This window comes from Haemorhous mexicanus, chromosome 4, assembly GCF_027477595.1.
Source record: "Haemorhous mexicanus isolate bHaeMex1 chromosome 4, bHaeMex1.pri, whole genome shotgun sequence".
Taxonomy (NCBI): domain Eukaryota; kingdom Metazoa; phylum Chordata; class Aves; order Passeriformes; family Fringillidae; genus Haemorhous; species Haemorhous mexicanus.
The window spans coordinates 70,842,510-70,870,130 of record NC_082344.1 but is presented as its reverse complement, the minus strand read 5'-3'; the positions used below and the strand labels follow the sequence as shown (position 1 = coordinate 70,870,130).

The following is a 27,621-nucleotide window of genomic DNA, read 5'->3' as shown; positions in this document are numbered from 1 at the left end:
TGCTTCTACCCTGCAAGTTACAAAACTCAGGAGGAACAGCATCTTCTTATGACCATGAAATCATCTACTACACTTTTCCCCAGTAGCCCTGATGATAATCACATTCCCCCACCAGGCTTTTGCCAAATACTTGGTATTTTCTTCCCTTATTCTTTTCATCATCTCTTCTTTAAGCCCCTGCATTTAATTGGCTTTGGTGACTCGGACACAACTGAAAGGGTTTTTTCCCCCATTTGTGTGTAAAAGATGTAACTGCAGTTGCTCACCTACATTTTGTTTACTAAGGATACAGATCACCATTTTCCAGCTCACTGTATTTGCCTTCAAGCTTTCTGCCTTTTATAGACAGCATTATTCCTACATATGTCATCTTTTTTCTCCTTGACAAAAAAATCACCCACTGATGTCTCTTTGTTAGAATACAACAAATCATAATTATTAGTCAACAGTATAACTGTCCATCACAGGACAAAAGCAAATCTGGGGCTTTTCCTTCACTGAAAAACCCTTTGGTTTAGAGTTGCTTCCTACTTCTAGCCTATTTCATCTGCCAGTTGAAATACAGAGTGACCTCTCCATATGGCACTTTCAACATACATAAAAAAGATACAGATGCACAAATGTTTTGTCTAAAGCATGGAGAAATTGGAAAGCATCTTTCAGTTCCAATTTATTGTCTTTGCACTGATACCATAATTTAGAAAAATTAAAATGTTCTGAAGTTTGTGTTTGATAATAACTAACATTTCTAAAGCAGTTTTTCAGATGCTCTTTTTGAAAAAATGGACTATATATGTCTTTAGTATTAAGCAAAAGGGTCTTTTGTGAAGAAAAATACCAGTTACTGATGTCTATCAGACAATCAAATGTGCCCCTGTGGGGGCTGTACACACTCATTCCCTACTGATGACTGAGCTACTGCTTTCAGATAATTTTTTTTTTCCTTCAAAATCCTTCAGAAAGTTGGGTTGATTTTTTAAGCAATAATCCCAAAACATTTCAAATCATGTGAATAAAGATCTCAAGTTATTTAACCAAAATAACACAGACATAACCACAGAGAGAAGAGTCTTTTTATTTTCATGAAAAGGACAGAGGTTCAAAACCATAAAGTTCAGACCCCCATATATGTCCTAAAATCTGAAACAGACTTGATCTAAAATAAAATCCCAAGCCCTCAGATGCTTCTGCTTCATCCTCTGCATTCAAGAGCTGAAACCACGAGATGTACACAGCCAACTATTCTGCAATATGTTGGTACCCACAAGCACTTTTACAGATCTAAAAGCATGAATTTACTATTTTTCTGGAGGCAAAGAAATAAGATCATCTTCCCAAGGTGTTGCACTCCCCCTCTCCATCAGGGACAGCCCATCCCATACATTGCCTTTCTTCTGCAAGCACAAAGTCCAACCTCACAAACAACTCATCTCCAGCAAGGGATGCAGGTCAGTGATCTCCCAACAGCTGGCCCTGACAGGCCACAGCTGGATGAAGAGAATCTCTATGAGCAACCAGGACATGCTGCTCCCACCAACTAAATTTCCAAAGTGGCTGAGTTGATTGTGTCATTGGGATGTCAAAAGCTCCTGTTCAGGCATTTCCTCCTCAACAAGAGAAAAGCTTTTCTTGCAGGCTCTGGTGACAGCACAAGCAGGTGATGTTGGGCATGTGTAATCCAAGCAGAGACTGTTGGGAATATTAATCCAAGGGGTTCCACCTGTCCAAGAGCAAATGGGGCACCAGAATTCGGAGAGACCCATCAGGGCTTTAGGAGCATCCAAAAACATGGCACCATGCCCTGACCAGGACACAGCAACTTGGCTCCATCAGGAAAAGAAAAGCAAATAAAATTAAACTTTGCAGAAAGCAGATTTGAACAACGCAAGTGGTTTGTCCTTCCACCTTCCATGACAGCAATGCTGCCACATCTGTTGGAAGAAGTTTCTCTGCAGCAGCACCCTCAAACTGTAACTTGCTGCATGTGCTCTCTCCTAATCTCCAGATGTTAAAACCAAGATTATCTCTCAGCAGAAATGCACAGAATGCTGTCCTTGGACCATGTGCAGCACATCCCACACAAGCCTCACTGATGCTGCACGATCACCAACCAGAGGAAACAAAGCACTGCAAGGCAACAGAAACTGGAGGTGCATGTGGGAAACAAGAAATGTTCCTTAGTAATAAACTCAGAGTATCTGACAGAAAAAAAAAATATGTCCCATTATGCCCCCTGGTCAGGGTAGTTAGCTCTTTGTGTCCCCACAATGCTTTCCAAAGGGTTGATCCATCCTTTCCCCAGCTGCTCTCACAAATGCATCCTGTCCCACACTAAATTCAGAGTACTTAAGATGTGCTGCACTTCATCCACTAGAGCATCCAGTAGAGCATCCATCTGCTCCATTCCCACTCTGATCCAGCTCCCACCTGCCTGGCACAGCCCAAAATCTTATGGCAGAAGATGGGCATGGCAACCTGGGGCTCAGCTGGGAGCTTTCCACTGAGAGCCTGCCAACATTTCCTTGAATCCATTCTTCCCACTATGCTCTCCTGTACACACAGCAACTGTGAAATCACTATTAATTATGTCCTTTTGCCTGACCCACTTATCTCAGAACTGCAGTATCTGGGATGGGCTAAAACAGGGGGGAAAAAAAAGGAGGGAAGCTGCTCATTTTCCTTTCTGGACAACTCCTTTTAGAAAAGCCAACTCTGTTCTGATTTTCTCCACTATTTTTTCCTCTGTCTTTCCTTTCTTCTTCAACTTCTCTTCTGTATCTTCCTTTTGTTTCTCTCTGCAAGAAGAGGAATTGGGTTAGGAAAAAGGAACGATGGAGAACGCTGATCTAAATTGCTTCACATCTTCAAATATGTGGAGAGAAAATGATGGGGCGTGGGAAGGGAATGAAGCCCTGTGGGTTTTCTTTTCCAGATGACTTTCTTTCCTTCTGGCTCATGACTGAACAAGATATGAGAGAATAAGAACTGCTGGAGATTTTGGCAAATATTGAAAAGGAGAACATGCAACTACAATTATTCAGAGAATAAGAAGCAAATGCTAAAGAAAAAATAAACCCCACACATACAGGCTATGGGCTCTTTCCAGAGGGAGAAGGTTTTATTCAGTCTGAATTAAATGTGTGTATTTTTCCCATTCATTCAAGCGTGGATTTCATATAAAATTCACAAATATCTATGTCAAATAGAGCAAGGAACACCAGCTCAGAGGCATCAGAAAGCATTCTTTTATTGTAAGAGAGAAGACACGCAGTTCTTTTCCTGAAGGGTGGCAAGGAACCAGAAAGAGATGAAAGCACAGCCTTAATATGGCAACTAACAATGTTCAAATGTTCTTGCCTACACATTAGGAGACACCACCATGCACTTTTTGCTTACACTGACTTCTGCATGGAAAACAGCTTAAAACTGGTCCTGGTACTGTGCACTGCTGTCTGGAGCAGGGCTAATTTCTGGTTCAGAACAAAGGACCCTCATGGTAAAAACAGAGCACTTGAGCATGCCTGGGTTGTTCCCACAGAAGGTGAGCTGTCCTCCAGGTCCTGAAGCAGAAGGCACCAAGCTGCAGCTGCCCACAGCAATCCCTGTTCCCCCCTGAGATGGCTCACACATCCCTCCTCATCACCCACCACAAACCAACACAGCCACCAGACCTGCAAACCCACCAACAGGGAAAGCAAGCACAGAAAGTGAGGATTTATTTAAACATCAGCTGCTCTTGAGACATCCTTGGATGGGTTTGTTTCCTTACTTGTGACCTTTGGGAAGGAATGAAGGACACATTCAAAACCTCAGTCACTGTTTGTTTGCAGAGGTGATACCATCCATGCAATACATGTAGTACACCTACCTGATTATTTGCCTTCACCAAATGCATCAGAGAAAACAATTTGTTTGGTTTAAACTCATTTAAAATGGAAGTATCTTCCACTGGGAGAAGAGTTTTCCATAGGAACAGGGTTTGCACTTTGTGACGTTTTCAGAAAGACCTAAGAAATAATATAAAATAACAACTATTTCTGCCTCCTGCCAGGCTTGTTGGAGTATTTTAAAACAGCTTTGCTAAAATAAACCAAGTTTTTTTTTCCCCCGAACAGATTTGCCACCAGGGAACCAAATCCTACCCTTATAAGGCTACAGCAAAACAAAAGTCCAAAAAAAAAAGTACAAATCTAGTCCATTTTTTAACTCAGGAAATAGGAATATTAAGACACAACAGGTTTAAAATCAGTTTCTTCCGAATTTGCAAGTCAGATGCTTCAGAAAATAATGTTCCCAAAAGATCACCTTCTGGTCCTTCACACCACTTCTCTCCATCTAGTGAGATCTTGAACTGTTAGAGTTGCAAAGCTAAAGCAGAGATTTGAAATCCACAGCCAGGATTCAGACTTTACCCACTACAATGTTTTACACACACAGAAAGGGTTACTTTTACCATTAAAGAACTCAAACTGTTATGGCAAAGCAGAAATTATTTAAACAACTTTGCCTACAAGGACTGATCATCCCTCAGTACTAAAACCCCAATATACACAAAAAGAAAGGAAAACCTCTTAGTGTTAAACATTGGAGAAAGATCTTAAAAATAATGGACTCTAAAACAGTTTACAAGAATCTAAAATAATGCCTGTGCTAAGCTAACACAGAAATCAAACTATTTGGGGGAAAAAAAAAAAAGAAAAATCAATGCTAAAGATTAATGTTTTAGCTCTCTCCAAGGCAGCATAAATTCCAGGGGGAAAAAAAGGCTGAAAAGCCAAGGTGTTTTTCTTTTTTTAATTTTACCAAATTTCTGCTCCGGACCATATTCTATTTAAGAAACTGCATGAGAAACAAATTGCTCCAAAGCTGAGTTGAACCTCACCCAAGGTTAAGTGAACACCAAACACAGACCACTTCCTTTGGGTTCTTGGTATAAAAACAAAATATCACCAAAATATGCAGCAACAAAGGATGCTGCTGCGGCAGCTCGTCCGAGCAGTTCCATGGCTGATGTCTGCAATGTTCCAAGCCTGGGTAAATAAACTTTAAAGGATCTTGAGAGAAAAAAGTTATTTTCATCCTCTCTTTTTTTTCCATTACCCGACACTACGAGTTGAGTTGTATAAAAGATTTTCCTGTAGCACATACAAAGGCAGCGGCACACCAGTGAGCACTTCATTAATTAAAAGCCAGAAAAGGAAGTTTGCTAAACGAAGCAAATGTTCTTATCACTCCTATCTATATTCATTAAAACTGACAGGAAACCAAATATCACCATCTGTCTACTTGCAATAAAGACACTAAAAACAGCTCCGGGGTAGAAGAATAATATAAAGTATAAAATGTAGTTTTTCAAGTTTCAGTTTTAAATGGACAAGAGAGAAACTGATGTCAGACGAGGGAGAACGAAGGATGACAAGGAGCTGGTACATGAGACTGAAAAAAGAAATTACATGCTTTAGAATATAAACTGAAGCCCCTTTCAAATCTCAGAAAACAAACAATAAACTAAAGTTTGCACTGTCTTTTTCATTCAGGTCAATGGGTCTGGAAAAAGCCAAGTGTTGCAACGGCAGCTCATCTGCCTACTTACAAATAACTGCTACCAAACACAGTCAGAAAATTGTATTATGCAATTTAAACTGCAAATTTTTAATGGTCAAGCAAGTCCCAGGAAACACTTGTGCTTCATTATGTCTTGATACACTCTCTTCAGATTTACAAGAGACCATTCTTTTAATTATTCCTATATTTGGATTTTGCTTACAAATCAGAAACTTGATATAAAATTGAGTAAGATTTGATAAAAGGGAAAAGATGGCAGAGGTACTAACTTAGCTATGAAAAAAAAACCACCAGGCTGGGTTCACACCAGCAGTGGCAGAGGTCAGCCGAAGGTCACTGATTTAAGGTATTTTCCAGCATTTGTACAATTCCTACCCTCTAGTAATCACCCCTTTTTTTTTTCTTTACACTGCAGGGGAGAGGAAAGAAAAAACAAATAGATGGTAATAAGATATTTAATGACAGAAATGAAAATAAACTGCTGCTCACACTCTCCAGAGCACAACTCCCTGTCGTTAATTCTGCACTATTCCCCAGCTGCATTTTGCATAGCAATGAAAAGCACTTCCAGTTCCTCTCAATGCTGCATAAAATATTAGCTTCACAGTCACAGTTTTTAAGACTAAATAAGGTTAAAGTAATTTAAGGCTGAGATAAACAGAAAAAAAAAAAGAAAATTCATTGTTAGAAGTCTCCCAGCCCCCTGTGGTGCCGAGGTACCGGAGCACATATGGTGCAGAGCAGATCCCTGGGACCTACAGGAAGCACAAATGGGGTCAGGAGAGGAGGAGCAAGGGAGTTCAAGGCTAAATTGAAGCCTAAATGATTTTTATTATTATGTTCTTCCAGGACAGTACTTTGTTTTTGTTTATTTTCTGTCCTAAGAACAGTAATTCATACCTCGAAAAAGGCTCTCATTAATATTCTATGAGAATGCCTTTTTAGCCTCAATACAATTACAGCAGAGCAATCATTATTCTTCTGTTAATACTTTAACAATACTAACAGAACTATTAACAGCTCAGCATAATGAGGCATTTGAAACAGAACTGTAAGGCTACTTCTGTTTACTAAAGAAACCACAACAGAATTATACAAGTTAAATAAAATCTGAGTGTAAAAAAGTCACTGTAAACTGATGTGCAAATGTGCCATCAGATTCCTCCCTGATTCTGAGGAATCTCCTTTTGAAAGGCAAGTCAATCCTGCAAGGATAGAAGAAAACCAAACATTTTTAAGTGAAGGCTGAAATTCAAGAGTAAATTCTTTTTTATGTTCTGTGTATAACAGAGACATCTCCTTGTGCATGCCAATGAAATCACTGGGATGCTTAGAAAGGATTTGGTAGGCACACCTGGAGGTATGTAACAGAAGAGAAAATACAAAACTATCCATAAAAAATTCCTGAGTGTGCTGTAAAAATGCATCCAGGCTGATGTTGGAGAATGTTTGTTTATTCTAAGGTGGTTATACAGCATCTAAAACACACAAGAAACATTGCTGCAATGGGAGAGAAGTCAGTGTTGACATGTTACCTTTATAAACCTTTTAATAAAAAGCTGCATAGTAAGGGCAACAAGCATAACCCAGATTATTAGATTTTGGAAAATTTTATTTTATATATGCCTTGTTAGAGCTCCTATTTTCCTACTGAGAGTAGTAACTGTGGAAGTTGTATTTAAAATTATTTGCTATCAGAAAGCAAATGAATACTCAGGTTCTTCAGGAGCATGGATAATCAGTGGAAAAGGTGAAATTCTCTGGCAAAAAGAGAAAGCACAATTCACTCCTGTGGTTCCCTCGTCCACAACTGCAACAGTAACAGGGTGCAAATCAAAGCATCTAACACAGCAGATATTGGAGAAAACCAGCCCCAGACTCCTTGGATTTGAGAATGCCAGGCTGGGAAAAGCTTTTTCAGTTCTTGGGAACGGAGAAAAGATCCATTTCCTACAATCCTCTTAGAAAGGTAAATGAAGCTGAATCCTGAAGCACAGAGTCTTAGTCCCTCCTGTTCCCATACTGGTGAAGCTGCTCCTGCACTACTTTCCTTTAATTATGGGAAACTTTGTTCTAATATCATATACACACAATTCTACCTGTATTGTTAATTTATTTAATTATTTCTTTAATTATGAAAATATCTACTTATTAAAGACCAGTATGGGGTTTTTTTAATCTTGTACCCACCTTGCCTGTGAGCTGATGAATCGATCTCCTTTGCCTGGTCTCTACCCACAGATGAAGCTGTCCCTTCTGTAAGGTACCACCAAGCAGCCCCTTTTGCTGATTGTACCAACTCCCCTTCTTGCTCACAGGATTATGTAAACTGTGTTTAAATTCAGGATGGGTTTTGCCCTTTTATACTCAAATGCATCCTCTTCTCTTCATCCTGCTACATACAATAAACCCTGGATTTGTCAGGTTTGAATCTAGCTTGCAGCATGACTTATTTTGGTGAGCACTTTGCTTTAACACCTCCTCGCCCACTGCAACACCTCCTGGATATTATTCTTGAATTCCCTTTAGATAGTCAATAACAGTTTTCCACACACCTTTGTAAAAGCTTCCCTTAAAAATCTACTTTTAAGTGACTGTTCCAGTGAATATCCCAGTCACAACGCCCTCATGTCTTTTATTTAAAGTACAGCACCAGCACCTCTGCACAGCAGTGATGTAAGTAAGGCTTGTCAAGCTTTTGCTCTAGAGCATTAAAAAACCTGACCCAAAACCAAGTCCATCCTAAGTGTACCTTTTAATCCTCACAAAACCAAAATAATTTATTACTATTTACATTGCTTAAATTCAAAGTTGCTATTTAGATGGTCTTAGGAGTAATGACTGCAGCAAGCTGGAACAGGTTCACAGCACTAAAAATAAAATCTGGGTGTCTTGAAGCCTGGGAAAAATACAGCAATGCTCCAAGGGTGTCAGTACAAACCAGCAAAACAAATTTTCAACACAGACAACATTTCTCATTCATCAGTTTAAATGGACAGATATTTACAGACAGAGAATAATTCAGTTTCTACAGGTTTCTTGGACACTCCCATCATCATGCTCCCCTTTCCCATGTGTTTCTTCTCCCACACTTAATTTGTCTGCACTCTACTGTCTTTCTTGCCTTGAACCAGACTCAGGCGAACTATTTCTCCCTGTCCTGGTTTTGCCTCTCTCCCCCATGCCCAAATGATGTGATGCAAGTGATGGCTCTTGGTAAAATCCAGTGCAGGAGGGTCTCACCTCTTGGGTAACAAGCCAACCTTTTTCTGCCATTTCTTTACACTATGCAGTAATTATAATCCCTTTTTTCCCTTTTCCCAGCCTATCCCATTATTTCTCTCTCTTTTACATATTATCCATTACTTTTCAGGGCTTTTTTTCCGTTTTTTTATCATCCTATCACTACCAGAGTCTTTAAGAGAAAGCTGAGGCTGTTGAGTGTCTCACACCTGTCATTTCAGCATTATGATTAGGAAGCAGATTCTGAAAATCCTGATGCCACCATAAAACTGGTAAACTAAGAAACCTCCCCTTAGATTCCATCATTTATCACTGTTCTTGTATGCTTCCCTAGATACCTGCTGATCACCATCAGAGACAGGATATTGAATTGTAAGTGCTTGCTCTGAATCAGAACAGCTGTTCTTACAGATTTATTGCTAAAACAACACAGGTTCTGCCAGACCTAAGAAAATCAGCAAGAAATAAAGTTACAGACTCTTGTATTCTGCCACAAGTAGCTCTGGTATTTGGAAATTCCCTTTCCTTGTCCATGTTTGTTAGACTGTAATGCAAAGAGAGTTAATTCTGGTAAGATTAACACATATGTAAAGTACCCAGATGATTTCTTTGATTGTGATAGAAAACATTTAGATACGAAATTCAGCACAAAATACTTTTCAGTTTCTGAGAAATATGGGTGAAACTACTTTGAACATGATTAGGTCAGGAACATCATTCTTATTAACATCAGAATGAAAAACTATTTGTTGGAAAACACTCACCATTTGAGGTATTCCATACTGTTTTCCAATGTTATTTTCCCAGAGACACCAAGAATGGTTTGGTTTTGTGGTTTGGGTGGGGTGGGGGAGCAGGCTGTTGATGTTTTGGGAAAGCCTACCAAAGCTGGCTTTGTTTGCTTGCTGATCCTCAGCTACATCAGTAAGTGGCTGCTGGCAGACCTAATTTCAAAAACCAGCTGCAGGAGAAACTGTCATTATTTCATCCATTCAATCTAGAATTAAACCCTTTTTTTAAAAATGTATAAAACAAAGAAACAAACTTTTAAAAATATTCCAAACAAACAGCAGAAGGTTTCCTCAATGGCAAAGTCCCAAGCCCAGTTGGCCAAACCCTTCCAACCACATATCCACCCTTGGGTTTCAGATCCAAGTTAAACTCCACTCCCCACCAGTCTTATCTTGCCAAATTCAGAGCAGAAGGAAAACATGCAGAGGACTCCAGCACAGGCAGAGCACAGACACACACAGCAGCACTCCCAGGGGCCTGCTCTGCAGTTGCATTTTATTAAGGAATGCACACACTTCTGTGCTCCAGTCAGAAATATTCAGGGGCTCCAGCACATGAACAGTAACTCAACAATCACACTTCTTTGTCTGTATCATAAAATAAACAGTCTCCGAGATGGACTCTATGGATTTTTGTCCTTTCAAAAGAATTTAGTAATTGGAGGGGGAAAAAATAAAACTACAAGTTAAGTGAACAGTTCAAAATGTGCAGTAAATAGTTTGGAAAGCAATGTTCTCATCTGGGAGTATTGCAACAGATGTTTATCATGAGCTACTGCAACAGTTAATCCAACTGCCAGCCAGGTTACCTCTTTGCCTTTGGAAAGCAGCCTTTTTTCCATGGGCAACTTACAGCAAACAAGGGGAAGTGCCAGAACTGACAGCAAACAGTTAACTGAATGGAGCAGGAGGGAAAACAAAAAATCCATAAAGCCCAACCAAATAAACTGATATCTGGCCCAAAAGACTTAGATGAACAGGTGTATGTGTGGGTGGGATTGGAAGGAAAAAAATAAGGAAAAACATTTAAACAAAGCCTCCATTGACATTCTGGTCACTTAAGTGGGTACACACAAAACTAGCCAAAAAACATTTTTGAACAATTCAGCAAATAATGGATTTCTTTCCTTTTTTTTTTTTTTTTTTTTTGAGAGGGTAAGAAATATGATTATTGAACTTGGATATCAAAATTGTTGTGGTGCCAATAAGCCACAGGAACAACTGAGAGTTATTCTATTCTAAGATATTCTAAGGAAGAATGAAAAAAGGAAGGTACAAAACTACAAATGCAATCTGGTATTTACTCCTCAAAGATACAAATGCAAATCACAACTTAAAGCACCATTATTTAAAGCTGAAATTACCATTTCATAATGAATGCAAATCTGATCCCTGTTTACAATATTTCCTAAAGGCAAGTGAAAGGCTAGTGGAGCATGCCAGAGCATGGACTTACTTCTGCTCCTGACTTTACAGGCATTTAATTCTGAAAAAACCTTGAGCATACATGAGTCCTGTGAAGAGTGAGCAGTCCATCCCCTCTGACCATCCAAAAGAGATCAGGCAAGAGAGGTAAGTGCACCACGTTCTCAGTGCACTCACCTGAGCATCACCTATGGCTCCCCCACCCCTGGGACCACACTCACCCTGGCTGCCCCAGGATCCCTGGAAAACTGCTGGGAGCCAGAGGTGGTTTTTGAGGATTTACAGCCTTGCACAGCTTACAAGGCTACCTGCCACTTTCACAAGAACCCCACGCCCTCCCCTTCGTATTCCCAGCTGTGGTAACACAAGAGTCACAAATTCTGGAAACTTCTGGTCTAAACTTCCTTCCTTACTGAAGAAAATCTCAGCTTGTTGGTTGTTTGGGGTTTTTTAAACAGAGAGAAAAACAAACGCCAATCTGTCAAGTGTAAAAAAGATGTAAAGAGATTTTGTTCCTCTAATTGCTCAGCAGAACAATAAATGAATAAAGAGCTCTAGGAAGTCCTTTCCACTCGGCAGTATTTCTGCTGGTAATGCAAAACAATTTTTCTTGGTACTTCTCTTAATCAACAAAAACAACAGCAAGCATTACCAGTCCTTTCATATTTGATGAAGGGATTGATGTTATTTATTCAAGAAAGTCTTTATAAATATTCCTTCCCTTCTAAAAAGACCAATGACCACAGAGCCACGTGCCCCCAGTACCTCCTCTCAGCCCTCGGCCCCTTCCAGGCCATTGGAACAGCCACCCATTGGTCTGTTGACTAAAAACAACCATTTGCAGCTTGGCTTGCTAAGGTTTCTTTTCCCCCACATATCAAAAGTCTTAAGTGTCAAGGGAAAGTTTTTGTTTTCTAAATTTTGAGTATTCCAGAGAAATATATTGACATTGCATTCCGCAAGTCTTGCCAAAAACGTCTTTTGTGTTCACAGCTTCAATGTTGATGATAAATTTTAAACACCAACAGTAGAAAGTATGATTTAAATCAGAGCCTAAATCATAAATGTAAAAGTAATTTAAGCTAGTGAACTGGAAACCTTAATTTAAATAATCTCATTTTGCCACTGTAGTTTTCCTAAAGACCTATTTGCTTTCAATGGTTGTTAGTTCTCATTGAGAAGGTAAATAAACTACATGCATCTATTTAAATTATTATGAAGCCTAATATATTCTACGTCTTTTATTTTTACATTTTATTAAGTAGACAATTTACTAGGCAATCATTTTTTTAACTATGATTCCTAAGTGCTTCAAAAATATTTAGTGAGTCCTAAAGCACCTTTTATAATGATGATTATCCCCATTTTATAGAATGATAACCCAAAGAAGAGACAATTAACTAGTCTGGGCTCTTTCCTTCACCACATTAAACTAGCTCTAAGGTAAGAAGATTGATCTCCACTACAACAGCAACCTGTTACACATAAATTTTTCACTCTGACCAAGCAATTGTAATCATTTGTAATTATTGATTAAGAGATCAATTAGAAGCAAATACTCAGGTAGCAGCAGCAGAAAGCTCAACTAAATATCTGTACAAGAATCAGGAAGCTTTGCTGGATGCTTTTACCAAGATATGACACTTGGAACTATTTTTACTTCATCTCCTAAAACGTGGATGCAAAGGTAGCACACAGCACAGTCTGCTGCTGTCTTCACAGCACCACAGCTTGCTTGATGAGCGACCTCAATTATTTTGCCCTGAATGACAGCAAAAATAGCATTGAGCACTGAGATCTCTTACCCAGCCCAAGAGAACAAATACACCAGGCTCCCCAAGTTGTACAACCTCCAGTTTGAGTACTCATTTCTTAATAGGGCACCTTGAAATTTGCAGGATGTTGTGCCACCAGCACTTAGTGTCAATGTTTCGGAACCACTTCTGTGTACTGAATTTGCCTATCCTGCTGCGCCAGGATGAGACCTTCCACTTGCACAGTTTCTTTCCTGAGGGATAGCAGCAGCCTGGTTACTAGTCAATATAGGCCATGTATGAAAAGTGGGAGAAGTGGTACAGAATTATTTTTAACATTTTTCCACAGTCTTTCATCATTGTGCCCATTTTTCATTGTGCCCTAAGTTGGTCCATGATGGGAACTGCATCTTTCCAAAAGCACATCCTGATGTCTCCTCCCAAGCCAGCCCTTACCAAGCAGGAGCATCAGTGCTCCTTAGGCTACTCTACCCTCCTGTGAACTTGCCTTTCCTAGGATGCACACAAAAATTTCAGCAGTTAGACATTAGTGACCATTTCTGAGCTTAGCCAGCAGTGGCGAGAGGTACCCTCCACCCCACGGTGCAGGAAAATAAAACAGTAAAAGACACAGTGGTCTATGAAGAGACAGATATGATAGGAGAGACCACATAAAACGGCAGCTCGTCCCCTCTGGTAAGAGGGTGACCACTAAGAGGGATGGTAAGAGGGATGGTAAGAGGGATGTAGAGCAGAAGGGTCTTGAGGAGACAACCCATTGCTTGGACACTGCAAGGTCCACCTGGATTCCCCATCTCACTGCAAGTCCTCATCTGCAGTTTCAGGACAGAGAGTGCTGTTTCCTCCAAAATCAACTCCAACACTGTGTGCCAGACCCCAAACCACCCCCCACCAACAGGCCCCACACACATAGAGTTTTTTTCCTACACATAAGCCCAGGAATCAGGGGGATGAGCAGGGACTGCAGGTCAGGGACCTCGCTGTGCCCACGCCAGGCCCCTGCTGAAGCAAAAGCGAAAGGCTGCCCTCCCAGCCAGCAGCAGCATTGCCTGCCCAAGCTTCCCATGGACATGCACCCAGTGAAGCCCTACACTGCCCTGGTTTCCTGCCCACCAGGCAGGCTCCAGCCCATCCTGCCCTGGCACCAGGCTCCAGGCAGGATGCTGCTGCTGTGGGAAGCAGTGAGCTCCGATGGGAGCGCCGGTCCCGGAAGGCAGATGTTGTGTAAATTCATATTTCATCAAAACAGTTAATTGTGACAAGAGGGCTATAAAATTCCTTGTGCTGCTTAAATTATTTCTCCACTTAGAGCAACTCTACTACCAGGAAATGTTACACATTGCACTTTATACCCAACTGGCAGCACTCAGTGATAACATTACAGCTCTGTTAAATAACAGATATAAAAATCACAGATCTTTAAAAAGTACAAATTAATTTTTCTCCCGTCATTCAACATAACCATTTACAAACAAACATGCCATGCAATTGTCATTAAAAGTTTTCCAATCTAGCGCTGCATGTGTTTAAATATGAAAATTATACTTCTGAAATAAACATTGCTGCTATCAGGGAAAAGTGCTACCATAAGTCACATCACTATAAGACAGAAAGTGCCACCATGAAGACTCAATAATCCCTCACATTTCACCAAGGGAATGTTCTCTCTCCATCCATCAGGGTCATGATAAAAGGAAAAAAAGCAAACAAAAAACAGCTACAAAACAACTAGGCAGCTCCTGCTAAAACTTTGATTGTTTCAGACCCACAAGTAGGTAAACTAAGAAATTCAGAGACTGTTTCGTAATGAATGAATGGTTTATCCATATTATTGGTGCCAAATCCCCAGTAATCTATGTTTAGCAAATTCATACAATTAGGAAAAAAAATAACCCCCAAAACACAACTACCAGGGTTTCACTTTCTCTAACCTGACCTTTTTTTTAATTTATTAAGAGTTTATTATCTATTCATACTTGGGAAATATATTTCTTAGTAACATGTATCTCTTTTAGATATTAAGTCTACACTTAGCAACATTGGGAGTAGGAAACAACCAGGTTTTCTGCAGCTCCATGGAGTCACAGGATCTCTACCAGGTACCAGAGAAGCAATCCAGTACTGTGCCAAAGGGAAAGGAAAGCCTTCATCTGCTCCCCCTCACCTTCTCACCTGCCTGGGTGAGAAAACAGGCAGGAGGCGTGGAGGGTAATTCAGTTCTGCAATGCTCACATCATCTTTCATATTTCTGTTACCACCACAAGCAGGCAACGCCTGCCAGCCTGGTTGCAGTTTGTTTACACAGTATTAGAAACCAGAATTTGCTACGTAGGCTAAAAAAGCCTCACTAGGTATCAAACAGACCTAGACCTTATTTTGTCTGTTTTCTCAAGATGTTCTGAAAGAAGTTTATATAATGCATGAAAATTATGCATGCCATTATGTAACAAAATCAAAGTGCCACAAAATGTATACATGGGTAGTTCTACTTTCAAACAGCAGTTGCTGAACTGTAGCTGGCTTCATTTTAAAAGTACAGATCACTTGTATAAACAGCATTTATTTAATCATAATAATAACAACAATTTATATGTAACTCTCTGAACTTGTCACCTACTCAAGTAATCACAATCACTTCATTATAACACACTAACAAATTCAAGTTAAACCCCCTGGGTGTTGCTCATTTCAGACGATTTAGGTAGATGATCAAAGAACTACAGGTGCACAGTTTTTCCCTGGGAGATGACAAATCACCAGTGGTGCAACAGGTGCCATTGCCATTCATTATCATTTTTCCCAAAAGGATGCCCCCGTCAGGGTGCCTGCTGGCAATCAGGATGTCTGTGCACCCATGGGTGCTCGGGCAGGAGGTGAGGACACACAAGCCTGGGGCAGTGCAGCTCCTCTGGCCACTTCCCACACCCCAGAGGAGCAGGGGCTGCTGCTCCTTGGTAGGGCCAGATTGAAATTCTTCCATCACTCCATGTAAAAAAACTGTACTGATTCTCACAGCTTCAGGCTAGCAACAAAAAAATTAAGGTTTTAGGCCTAGCAACAGAGCTGGCCCCACAAGCATCCTTCTGCCTCTGCAATGCACAGCAAGGGGTTAATCACACATGCAGGTGTAAATCTCACTGACTACATGGTCAGAACCATTGATTTTAACCCAAATTCTATATAAGGCACCTTAAAGGTTAAGCAGCAATTTTATTTGAAAGAACCATTCAAGCACTGATTGCTGAATGGCCATAATCAATTATTTCTATCCAAAATCTCTCCACTTTTCACACATCAGAGAAATGGTTGTACAAATATACTACAGCTTCTAGTACCATCTCCAGCTGGGGATGCTCAGAGAGTATTTAAATTCCCAGCTAACTACTAGATGGCACAGAAATCACAGAACCCAGTCCTAACTGCAGCCTTATGCAGAGAAAAAATGCCACAGAGAAAAAAGTTGCAAAATCTGTCAGCAGATTTCTCTGTCTGAAAACATATCTCCGTCAGAAATAACTTTTGCCACGAAAACCACCAGGAAACTCAGAACTTAAAAACGTGGATGTGGTTTTCATAAGATGTTAAATATACAGAAGAAATATAATAAATACAGTTGATTGTAAAAGAGATCATGAAAAAGAAAGGAGATATGAGCTAGAAGATATGAACAGAGCTAAATTCGTCCATGAAACGTATAACAAATTTACCAGGCGAAATAAAAATAGAGAGTATTTAACTTCATATTTGTTATTTTAAACTCAAACCAAAGTACGTTCAGATAACCGCACCTAACCACATCGATTTCCAATTAACCGAAGGGGAGGTACTTGATATTTGGCAAATCCGCAAAAATAACTTATGGGAAGAATCCCGGCTTTTCCTCTGGGATCTGACAACATCCCCCAGCCGATTCCCATTTACTTTCCGCAATTCCGGACACGCAAACCTCGATTTCCCAACCGGGGGCACCGCAGCGCCAACTCCGCGCTCGCCAAGTTCCCGGCAGCGCAGCGCAGCGCCGGGACGGGCGGCGGGGCCCCCGCACCCCGCACCGCTCCCGGGCCAGCCGGGAGAGAACGGGGAGAACGCAGCCCGGCCGGGATCCATCCCCTCCCGGGAAAACTCCCGCTGCCCCCGGCACAAAGAGCCGCATCCCCCGAGCAGCGGGCGGGATGCGGCCGGCGCTGCCCCCGGCGCTGCGCTGGCGCAGCCCCCGCCCAGCGGCCGCCGGGGGGTGCGGTGCAAAAAATAATTATTGAAAAAAATGTTTAAAAAATCTAAAAAAAGAAAGAAAGAAAGAATCAACCATCGTGGCTCAGGACGGGGCGCAGGGATGGGGCAGCGCGCCGGGTACCGAGCGAGCGAGCATCCATCCATGCATGCATCCACCCAGCCACCCATGCCGCCCTCCCTCCGCGCATCGCCCTCACGCCCACCTTGCATCCCGCCGCCGGCTCCACACCGGAATCCGCCGCCGCCGCCGCCGCCGCTGCTGAAAATACGGGGCAGGCGGGCGGACCAATGGGGGCGGAGAGCGCCGCGCCCGCAGCCAATGGCGGCCGCCCGCCGCCGCCGCCCGGCCAATCAGAGCGCAGCTCATTAGGCGGCGGCGGCCGGGAGCGGCGGGGGCGGGGAGCGGCTCTGGGCGCTCCTCGCCCGCCCCCCGCGATTAATTCTTTTCCTCCCTTTTTCCTCTGTTTTTTCCTTCCCCGCCCCGCCTTGTTTTTCCCCACCCTTTTTCTTTCTTGTTCTTTTCCCTATTTCTCTCTCGCTCCCTTCTTTTAACTTCCCTCTGCCCTTCTTATTTTGGGCAGGGCCTTTTCCTGGATATTTTAATGTAGTCCCCGCACTGTACATTAATTATAGACACCAAAAAACTTGGAGAGCCCCAGGGAACTTGTTCTACTCTGAGTGGAAGGATGCTCTTGGCTAAATTACGACCGATGGCTGGGAAGGACCAGAGAGTGATATTTTAGAGAATCCAAAAAGATGAGAGGATATAAGGCACCAGAACTAGTCCAGCCAAAATCTGAGCTCAGCCGCTGGTTTGGCATGGCACACAAGCTCTGTGCACGCCTTCCACAAGCTCCCAGGATGCAGAACCAGCCTTTAAAAATAACAAAACGAAACCAGCAGATGTTTCAACCACACAAGTCCACTCCAGCATGCAAAGCTGTTTCTTTCATCTGTATCACCACTGTGAAATTCTTAGCAAAGTTTCTTATTCAAGGCGAACAATTGTGGGTATAAATACCTGCTTTGCTAAAATATAGGGAATAAACAGCCCTTTTTTAAAAAAATCAAATTCGTTAACATTCATTCTTGAAAATAAACTTTTCAATCAACAAAACTCATGACTGCTTTATATTACAGCAGAAAACTATCTACTGTAGAACAGGGGAATGAAAAATGCTTCAAAATTTTCTTCTGTTTTTGCAGTCTGGTGACCCAAATAATTCCTAAGTTCAGAGTGAACTAAAACAGTGACAAAGCCCAAAGCCTGCAACTCCCATTCGTGATGTTGTTGCTCCTTCTTCCTCACCCCCAGCATTTAAAATCACTAAATTGTATTTGCTCAAAGCCCTTGCCTGAGCAGGCCACATTGTGAATTTATTCACAGAGTTTGGCTAATACAGGGTAATACACGGTGTGAAGTGATAAACCAAATATCAACCCAAGTTTGATGATAATTTACAGGAGAAAGCTTTTCTTTTGCAGATCAAGAGAGGTTTTTTCCTAAGGTGCCCCAAGAGCCAAGAACACTGTGTGGCTGTGAACTGCTGACAGGCAACCAATAACTGTGACAAATTATACATTCATGGCATCTGCAACAATCGATAAACTGACTCACCAAATTAATAAAATATAGATCACAGAGCATACATTTTTATTAAAGAATAACTTCGTGATAACCAAGTAATGTGGATGCTTCCAAGCATAAGATTAAATTACATGCTGAGCAAATCTGGCATTTTGTGATAAACTACAAAAATAGTCTTTGCAACAGCAACTGAGGAAGAACATTGCTGACATAGTCTATAAACATGTTCTATAAAGCACAACCGAAAGTAACCAAAGCAAAACCAAAACAAAACCATCCAAACCCCAGAGTGAAGTAGCAGCTCAAGAATTCACTACCATAATCACAGTAATTACTTTCTAGACTTCTCCATCTTTTGTAATTTATTCCTTCAACTACAATGCTGATTTTGGTGTTAAAAGCAATAAAACCAGATTACCTATATAGGGGAATATTTACACCAGATAAACTCCTTAACTAGACAGACTTCAGCAGTCATTACTGGAGTACACAAAGATTTTTAGCACATTTAGGATGACAGCAAATGTACTTAAATACACAAAGGAAGTGTCTGACCTGACAGACTGACCCTGTTGGTCCTGATTTCGTGCCTGCTGAATAACTCTAAGTTTAAAGAACTTGCTTGAATGTAGGAACACAATGAATCCTGCTGAATTTGAAGGTCTTATGCTTTACACATGATAAAGTCTTTTTTCCTGCATGGATTTTTTCCCCTACTGAGGAATGCAGTGAGAAGAGGTTTCCCAGCCTTCTGTAAAGCTGCTGGAGAAGTTCTTCCTTTCTCAGGGAGGAAGATGGAACATCTCTTATGGCAGAGGCTTCACTACTGGGAAGAACATACTTAGGCACATCCTCAATGTCCACTGTCTGTGTTGGGTTATTCCTACACAGCTCTGAACCATGTCCTAAATTAAGAATTTAAAATACTGAGATCATGCTCATTAAAGTTTACAATTATTAGTTCTTTAGTACTTGGTCTCTCCAGGCTAACCGTGCCATACAGCTGCATTAGAAGGCTGTCCTAAATTAGTTTTAATCTACAATGCCAGATAAAGTGGTGCTTTCAGAGTGTCTCCACATGACTGATGTCTTGTCAGATCTTCCAAATATTTATTTTATAGCAAAATATCCAGAATTTCCTGGAAGCAGACTTTCATACTTATGAGTATTTTACATCCATAATATTCAGCCACTTCCTCAACTCCCACAGATTTCCAAGCTAAACACATGAGATGTGCTGTTTCCCATCCTTTTTTCTAGCTAATAAATAATGGAATCTTAATTCTGAACTGCTGTCATGAAACAAAGCTCAAATAGAGCCTAAATGATACAAAACCAATATTTGTTTATACTAGATCCATTATTAACTTAATTCTTTCTTAAACAAATGACATTTAATAATGCATTAAACACATAAACATGAACATATTCGAAGTTATAATCCCATCAGCTCCTTCTCATGACATTCATCTTCTCAAAGGCAATATCCACATTTCAATCTAATCATTTGTTGAACATCGTTAAGTTAATAAACAGACATGGTTCCTTAAAAACAGCTTACTACTTAAATAAGCTGCTGCATTCCCTGGCTGTGGCAATCTAGATCAGTTAAAAAAAAAAAAATCTATTCTCTGGAATATTATTAGCAACCAGAAATTTATTATGTTGTTTTCTTTCAAAATTAAGTATCTTTATTTAGAAAACATACCTACATATCCCCACTTACAGCCAGCCATTTATCTAAATATTTTACAAGTGTTCTGCATGGTGATCATTTCATTTACTAAGAAAATACCCACATTGCTGTGATTTTTTTTCAGTCCCCAGAACGTGCCTACAGATAGCAGCAGTGCATATTTTAGAGAAGCAGCAAACAGGACCAGCTTCAGGATTACACCCACCACCCTCCACATAAAATGAAGCTAGAGCATTTTCTCTTGCCATAAATTACCACTCCTTTCTATCAGCAATTATTTAACTTTCAAAAATAGCTGCAACGAGATAAATTATGAGCTATAATTACCCAAATTTATCCTTGATATTAAGAGTGCATACATGCAGATATGTATACCTAATCTGCTCTAAAATGTGTAATATTAAGTATTATAATCACATATACCAGGGAATCTTTATCTCATCACCCAGATGACATCTCTATGCTAAACATCTGTGAGCCACTCCAGTGGCCAGTAATGCCCATTATTACTTTTTTATCTGGTGCCAGCCACTCAATCCTGATACATTTTCTTCCACCACACCTTCCTCTTTCCCAGATGAATGCAGGGACCTAAGTCCACAGGAGTCAAAGGGACCACCAGCTCCCAGGGGGGAAAAAATAAATCTATATGTATCTATCTATATATTACTGAGGGCAACACAGAATTCAGGTCAGAAGTCCATACTCTGAAAATATCTAAAGGCTGGAAATATTAGAAATATTTCCAGCCTTTAGATATATTAGAAATATACAGAGTTGGCTTGGTTTTGCTTTCTTGTTTTCTGTTTCATACAGGACCTTGGGCTAGAGGGCACTTTATGGCCTGACCCATAAAAGTTCAATAATCATTTCATTAAGTATTCAAGACTAAATTGCATCATTCTTTTCTTGGAAACTGGGATTATTGAATATCTTAAGTTACTCAAAAGCAAATTAGAATTTGTCAACTCCTGCACTACTAGTCTTACTCAAAGCAAGCACCTCCCACGTTGTCAGAGGTCTTGATAGACCACTGTGTCTCCAAAAGTTCCAACATTTCTGCTAAATCTCTGTCATGCTGTGAAGTGCTGCCTCTCAGACAGCTGCATTTATCCTGTCTGTACATCCACTTATCACAGAATCACAGAGTGGTTTGGGTTGGGAGGGATCTTAAAGATCATGCAGCTCCAAACCTCTGCCTTGAGCCGGGACACCTTCCTCTAGACCAGGCTTCTCCAAGCCCCATCCAACCTGCCTTTGAACATTTCCAGGGATGGGGCAGCCACAGCTTCTCTGGGCAACTTGTGCTAGTGCCTCACCACCCTCACAAGAAAGAATTTCCTTATATCCAATCTAACCCTGCTCTCTGCCAGTTTGAAACCCTTGCCCCTTTTCCTGTCTCTCCATGCCCTTTTCTTCCTGCAGCTCTCATGTCATTCCCTTTAGGGTCTGGAAGGTGCCCTCTCAGCTGCCTCCACAGCAGAGATGCTCCAGCTCTCTGAGCATCGTCGTAGCCTCCTCTGGGCTTGCTCCAACAGCTCCACAAATCTCTCACACTGAGGCCCCAGAGTTGGACTCAGGAACTGCAGCTCTGTGGGGTCTCTGGCTTCACCTCCAGCCATTCCCCAGGCAGCCCCTGGTGGGTGAGTGTGGAAATCCAGGGCACCAGGAATATTTCTCTGTCTGCTCTGGGGTGCCCTGACCCCCAGGGGAGCACTGACTTTGACCCTCATCCATGGAGAAAGTTTCCCAGACTTCAAGATGGACTGGAATCCACAAAAGTGTGAAATAGATTCTAGAAAGCAGTGTAGGTGTATCACTTGGGGAGAAATTTAGTTTTTGGGATTTTTAGTATGTTGTGGATGGCAGCAAGATGGAGGGCCCAGGGTGGCATCCTGGGCTTCTACTTCATGCTTCTTCTTCCTTCTTCTTCGGGGGTTTGGGTGGCATTTTGTAACAGGACAGAAAAGTCCCCATTGTGGGCTCTGTGGGATCAGTTATTGGGTTAAAAGGGAAAATAATCCAGGTGTCAGTTCTTAATTGGATAGTTTAGTCTTAAAAGACCTCGTAACAAGAGACTGTTGGCCATTTTGTGCCTTCTAATGAAAGGCTGCAGAACTCACAGTAGTGAGACTGTTTTACTGATAAGAAATAATAAACACCTGAGTCTGAACATGAACTGCTGTCTCAAATGCCTTCAGTCCAGACCCAGAGAAACCCACAGGTGAGGGCAGGGAGGTCACACAGGTCTGGGCTGGGGGCCAGGCAACCTCTGTGTTCTCAGTGATCTGAGCATTTCTTTTACTCACCTATTAAATTATCACATCTACAGCATTTATTATGCAGTTACCATGATACAGCAATGAACTCAGGTTATTATTTTTTTGGTTCAGCTTTTCTTGTTATTCTTTGCATTCTAATAGGGCATTAAAAGTCACACATTCATAGAATCTATTTTTTGCAGAGAAACTTAACAAAAAGATAGGAACCCAATGGAGTTTTCTTTCTCCACATTTGTTTTCGATGGCAATAGAATAAATTGCTCCATTAAAAAGCCTTGATACTTACTGTTTTAAAGCACAAGAACAATTCTATTTTTAAAGTCAAAACGTGTTATAATGATAGGGTTGGGGTTTGGGGTGGGTTGATTTTTTTGGGTTTTTTTTTTTTTTTGGAAGAGTAAAAATCTATTTTTTCAGTTAGACTGAAAATTCTGAATGCATATTCACTTCATTTTGCAAAACTGTCAACACTAGATACACACTTCTTTCTTTGAACTATCTCCCTGTGTTGCAACCCTCATCTAAATTTGAAAATATTTTGGTAAACATAGCTGATGTTTCATGGGTGCAATTTTGAGACCATAAGGAATTTAAGAAAACAGTTGATACTGCATTAAAATCTAAAATTGGCTTTTAAGAATCCATCAGCTTTCTCAAATCAGCAACTATTAAGAAAAACATCCAGAAATGAGTATCTGTAGCTAATCTACTTTCTCCTAGATTTTCTTCCCTGGAGTGTTGTTTTGGAACTTTTGAGCTCCTTCTGGAGCATTGTACTTCCTTTTGTGGTAACATATTTTATACATTACTTAAATATGCTCTTCTCTTACTATTACACATTCAGCCTGCGTATCAAGGTAATTGTATCACAACATTTATCCCAACAGGATTTTACTTCCAGAGTGGGTTGTCTCAAGTATAGTTGATAACATCCACACTTTGCCCAGAAAAAAAAAATAGTTCAAATGAAGCATTATGAGCACTAGTGGTATAACACATTTCTTAGAAGCACAGGGCTGAGAAGATTTCCCTTGGGATGTTACAGGAGAGACGTAAGATAATTTATTTCATGAACTTACATTTCCTTATTAAGAAAATCCCCGTTTTGTTTTGTTGCCACCACTCTCTTTGGGAAGCTGTGGTGGACTCTGGGGCCTCTGCCCATCAGGAATCCTCTTCAGAATTCAACCTCAATTCATTCAGCAGTTGTTTGCACCATTTTTTTTCTTCTGCAGCCATTGGCTTTCAGTTCTTTTCCTCTTGCTCCACACAGTATCTAAAGATGACTATATCCCTCATGTCTCCCTCTGAGATGACAGCCTCTTCACCTTACTCATTAAACTGTTCAGAAATGATGAACTCGTACTGATAGAGCAGAATATTCTGTTCACTTGTTTTTATGCATATCACAGGGGCTGCTAAAGCACATCCCGTGATCATCCAAGTACTATTATCTATAATGAGAATCTTGTTGCAAGTTTCCATTTTACAGAACTCTGCTATTACTCACTTAGAAGATATGACCTCTGATTTTATGTTTTGAATTTGATTCTGCTTCTATTAGCCTAGTGTTCAACATAATCTCAGTTATTTCTATATAATATCTGTGGATGGGCTTAGTAGCTGTTTTTTCTACAAACTGTAAGAAAGGCTCTCTAGCCCCTTGTTGTACAGTAGAATATTTCTGTTTCAGAGCTGCTATTTCCATTGGTTTGAGTATAGCACCCGTACTAATTTGGTGAGCTTGTGTTACAACTAAATAATGTCTGCAGCAACATCTATCCTAATTCCTTGTTATATTTAGGATGCCTTTCAGTTTAGCCATTAGCACAGCCACTCTACTCATGCCAGGCCATCACGTGAGGCAAGCCAAGCTCAGCACTCCACTGCTAACCTCTCCTGCAACACCACACCTTTTAGAAAAAAAATTCTTTTTGAGAAACACCCGGTGATGAATTTCTGTGGCAAGAAATGGTTCTTTAGCCCAGTTTTCCATTAGCAACCACTCAGCTCTCATTCCATCCACAGTTATGCTGAGAGTTAGGACACACAGAAGGAAGCTGTGCCTCCAGCTGCTCACACAAGGGCTGTGTCTGACTCTGCCCCATCATTATTCAGCAGATGGTGCTGGGTGACGTGTCCTGTCCGGCCTGGGACGGCGCTGGGCACGTTCTGAGGGATCGGCCGCGCTGCTCGGAGCCGCGCTCGGCCTTGGTGGATGCTGCATTCCAACAACCAAGGTCTCCCTGACCTTCAGGAGGCTGCCAAAACCCAAACCTCAGCTTGTTTCTTCACTCCTGGTAGCTCATAAGGTAGAAGCCTCTAATTCTTAGTAGCAGTAAATACTAATTTTTAAGAGTCTTGAATTAATTCCCAATAAGCTCCACAGTATTCCATAAAACACACAAGTGCTGAGGGCTCTGCTGAAGCATTTTTTTGTTTGTTTTTTTTTTTTTTTTTGAACAAGAGATAATGTCTGGATTTCAAAACACTGTGGTGGTTTAGAAATGAAGGCTGAAGGCTCCTCCAGAGAGGTGAAAGAAGCTGCCCTGCACACCACATGGCTGCCTTTGGCACACTGGAGCCTTCAGAACCTCTGAAAGAAATGGTCCTGCCAAAAACTGCTACTGCTTAAGCAGGTTTAACCATTTTTAGAAGCACTGCCAATACCAAGGCATCAAACCAGAGTCTTTGCCTGTACCTGTCTCCCTATCCCCAGAACAATCAAACACTATTGTTAAATCCCTCATTATCTTAGAGCAGTCCAGGACTGCCCTGGAGGCACAGAACCCAAATCCCTCTTCCCAAGGGATCCTTGGTTTGAGCAGGCCAGCAGGGATTCAGACCCCTGGCCAAAAGGGTGGGATTTCTGCAGAGGTGCCAGGGAGCTGGAGGACCTTTCTCTCCCTCTCTGCTGACTGAGGTGTGTTCCACAAAATGCTGCATTTTAATTATGCAATTACACAGAACTGCACGACCCAGCTCTGGAGTTTTGCAGACACAAAGACACAAACCCTGCTCCTGGCACCACCTCCCTCCGTGGTTAAACTCTGAAGCCACGTGCAGGGAGAGAAGTTTTCTCAAACCCTTCCAAGAACATCAATAAAGCAGTCCTGGTTATGAGCTTCATTCAGCTTCGTGCTCATTAAATCACAGCTGTTTCCCCTTGATGCTGAGTTAGATCAGACACCACTGAACCTGCCTCTCTCTCTGTGGGTACACAAATATGCTCTTCCCTTTGTCCTGCAAAACAAACTCCTAACAGAAAAGTGTTTCTATTAAAACTAAGTGGAATTAAATGCCAATTAACAGTTAATAATAGTCTAAAGATAACAGTTCAGATCTCTTTAATCCCATAATAAACTGACTGCAGAGCTGACATTGGTTAGGTTTCAGCTTTTGTTTTGACTCAGAAAGAAACTACCAGTTGATTAAAAACCCTAAATTATCTTAGCATGAACTCCACAACTGAAAATGCTCCTGAGCTTCCCTCCCTGCTCACGAGGAGGCCAACACACCTCGGTTCCCTTGCCCACCTTCTCATCACAGCTCTGCATGCATGAGGAAGGTTTTTGGAGGTTTGACACATATTTACTAATTACCTCTTCTTTAAGAAAAGAAAATGGACTTTTTTGCTACTTCTCTATTTTTTCATAAACTATTTGGATCACAGATAACAGAACTTATTTAGCCTACCTGGAATGAAAATACTGTTCAGTTTGGATGATATAAATCTATTTTTCACTGAAAGGAATATGTTTGTTTTCAAAGCAGTCTGAAATACAAACAACTGAAGGTATAAAACCAGGTAAAATACACACTAACATCATCAATTGCATTTTGTGCCCACATTCTTGCTAGAGTGAGACTTCTTGCAGCCCTTCTTGCAACAGGAGTAAGAATAGAGCAGTTTTGAGGGTTAAATCAGAAACAACAGCTTAACATTTATTTTTATATTTGTCTGTTCCTATATGCCTTTTTTGAGCAGTTTAATACCCTTCAGAAGCTCAAAAATTGTTCTGCCAAAAAAAAAAAAAAAAAAGGCTTAAGCATTTTTAGAAGTACTGGATATACTAAGGCTTCAAACCAGAGTATTTGCCTGTACTTGAGGCTTCTCTCTGTGAAGACAAAAGCTCTGTAATTCTCAAAAAAAAGCAGCAACTGATCCTGTAGTGAAGGCTGAACTCTATGATACCCTGGCACATCCTATTTCAGTTCTTTGCTAAAATGCATTGAATAATACATAATGGAAAAATACAAGTGTTGTAATTTAATCTGGGCTGTAAATCCCTGCTCCAGACACACATCTCTCCTCCACCACTCCAAGGAACATACAAGTGACAGATGAGGAAGAACAGCTTCCATGGCAGACTGGTAACACTTATGTGTCACTTACAACACTTAGATTATTTGAACAAAATTACTTTTTAGTTAATCACAGAAGGAAAACTCAATAGAGTTTAGAAAAGGAAAAACTGGGAGTAATTTAAGAAGGTAGCAAAGTTCCCTGCAGCAGTCCTTGGCATGGACAGCACTTAAAAATGGGTGAAAAGCTACAGCCATTCAAGGAGAAACTGGTTTCATTTTGTTTGAAGTAGAAATTCCCTACACCAACTAAGCAAACATCCTCATCCCTTTAATAACCCAAACACTAGAAGCCAAAGTAACAAAGCAAACAAACATTTTCAACAATATTTCTTCATTTTGTAGCATTGTCATGTCTGGGGCACCCAGAATTTTCTGGGTAGCACTAGGAAGTTATTTCACATTTTGCACCACTGAAAAATCTAGAAAGAAAATTTTAGACCCATGAGAAGGTCCACATAACTTGTCTCCAAACATACAAACTTCATCAAGTATACAGAACTGCTTGCCCTACACAGCCATTTCAACAGACATTTAATTATATAAAGTGTTGGATATGCCAGAAAAAGAAAGCAGGAGACATTTAAAAAATCAGATTTAACACTAAGACATGCATAAAATTAAAAAGGTAAAGAATTGATTAATGACAGGGATGATG

At 40.8% G+C, this 27,621-nt stretch overlaps 1 protein-coding gene and 1 long non-coding RNA gene across 4 annotated transcripts in view; both read right to left on the bottom strand.

Moving 5' to 3' along the window:
- The window catches only part of CTBP1 (C-terminal binding protein 1), a 236,545-nt gene that overhangs the window by 133,063 nt on the left and 75,861 nt on the right, over nt 1-27,621 (bottom strand). The window contains exon 1 of one of the 3 annotated variants that reach the window (XM_059845366.1): nt 17,236-17,256. The exons of the other annotated variants lie outside the window; for them this stretch is intronic. Within the exon in view, the coding sequence (XP_059701349.1) occupies nt 17,236-17,242 (7 nt within the window). The 5' untranslated portion in view covers nt 17,243-17,256. Of the gene's footprint in view, nt 1-17,235; nt 17,257-27,621 lie in introns of those variants that run through there. 3 annotated transcript variants of the gene reach the window in all.
- Nucleotides 1,052-5,892, bottom strand: LOC132326744 (uncharacterized). The gene is made up of 2 exons (XR_009486321.1): nt 3,869-5,892; nt 1,052-2,795 (listed from the first exon to the last, which is right to left on the bottom strand). It is a non-coding gene; the product is annotated as an uncharacterized LOC132326744 (long non-coding RNA).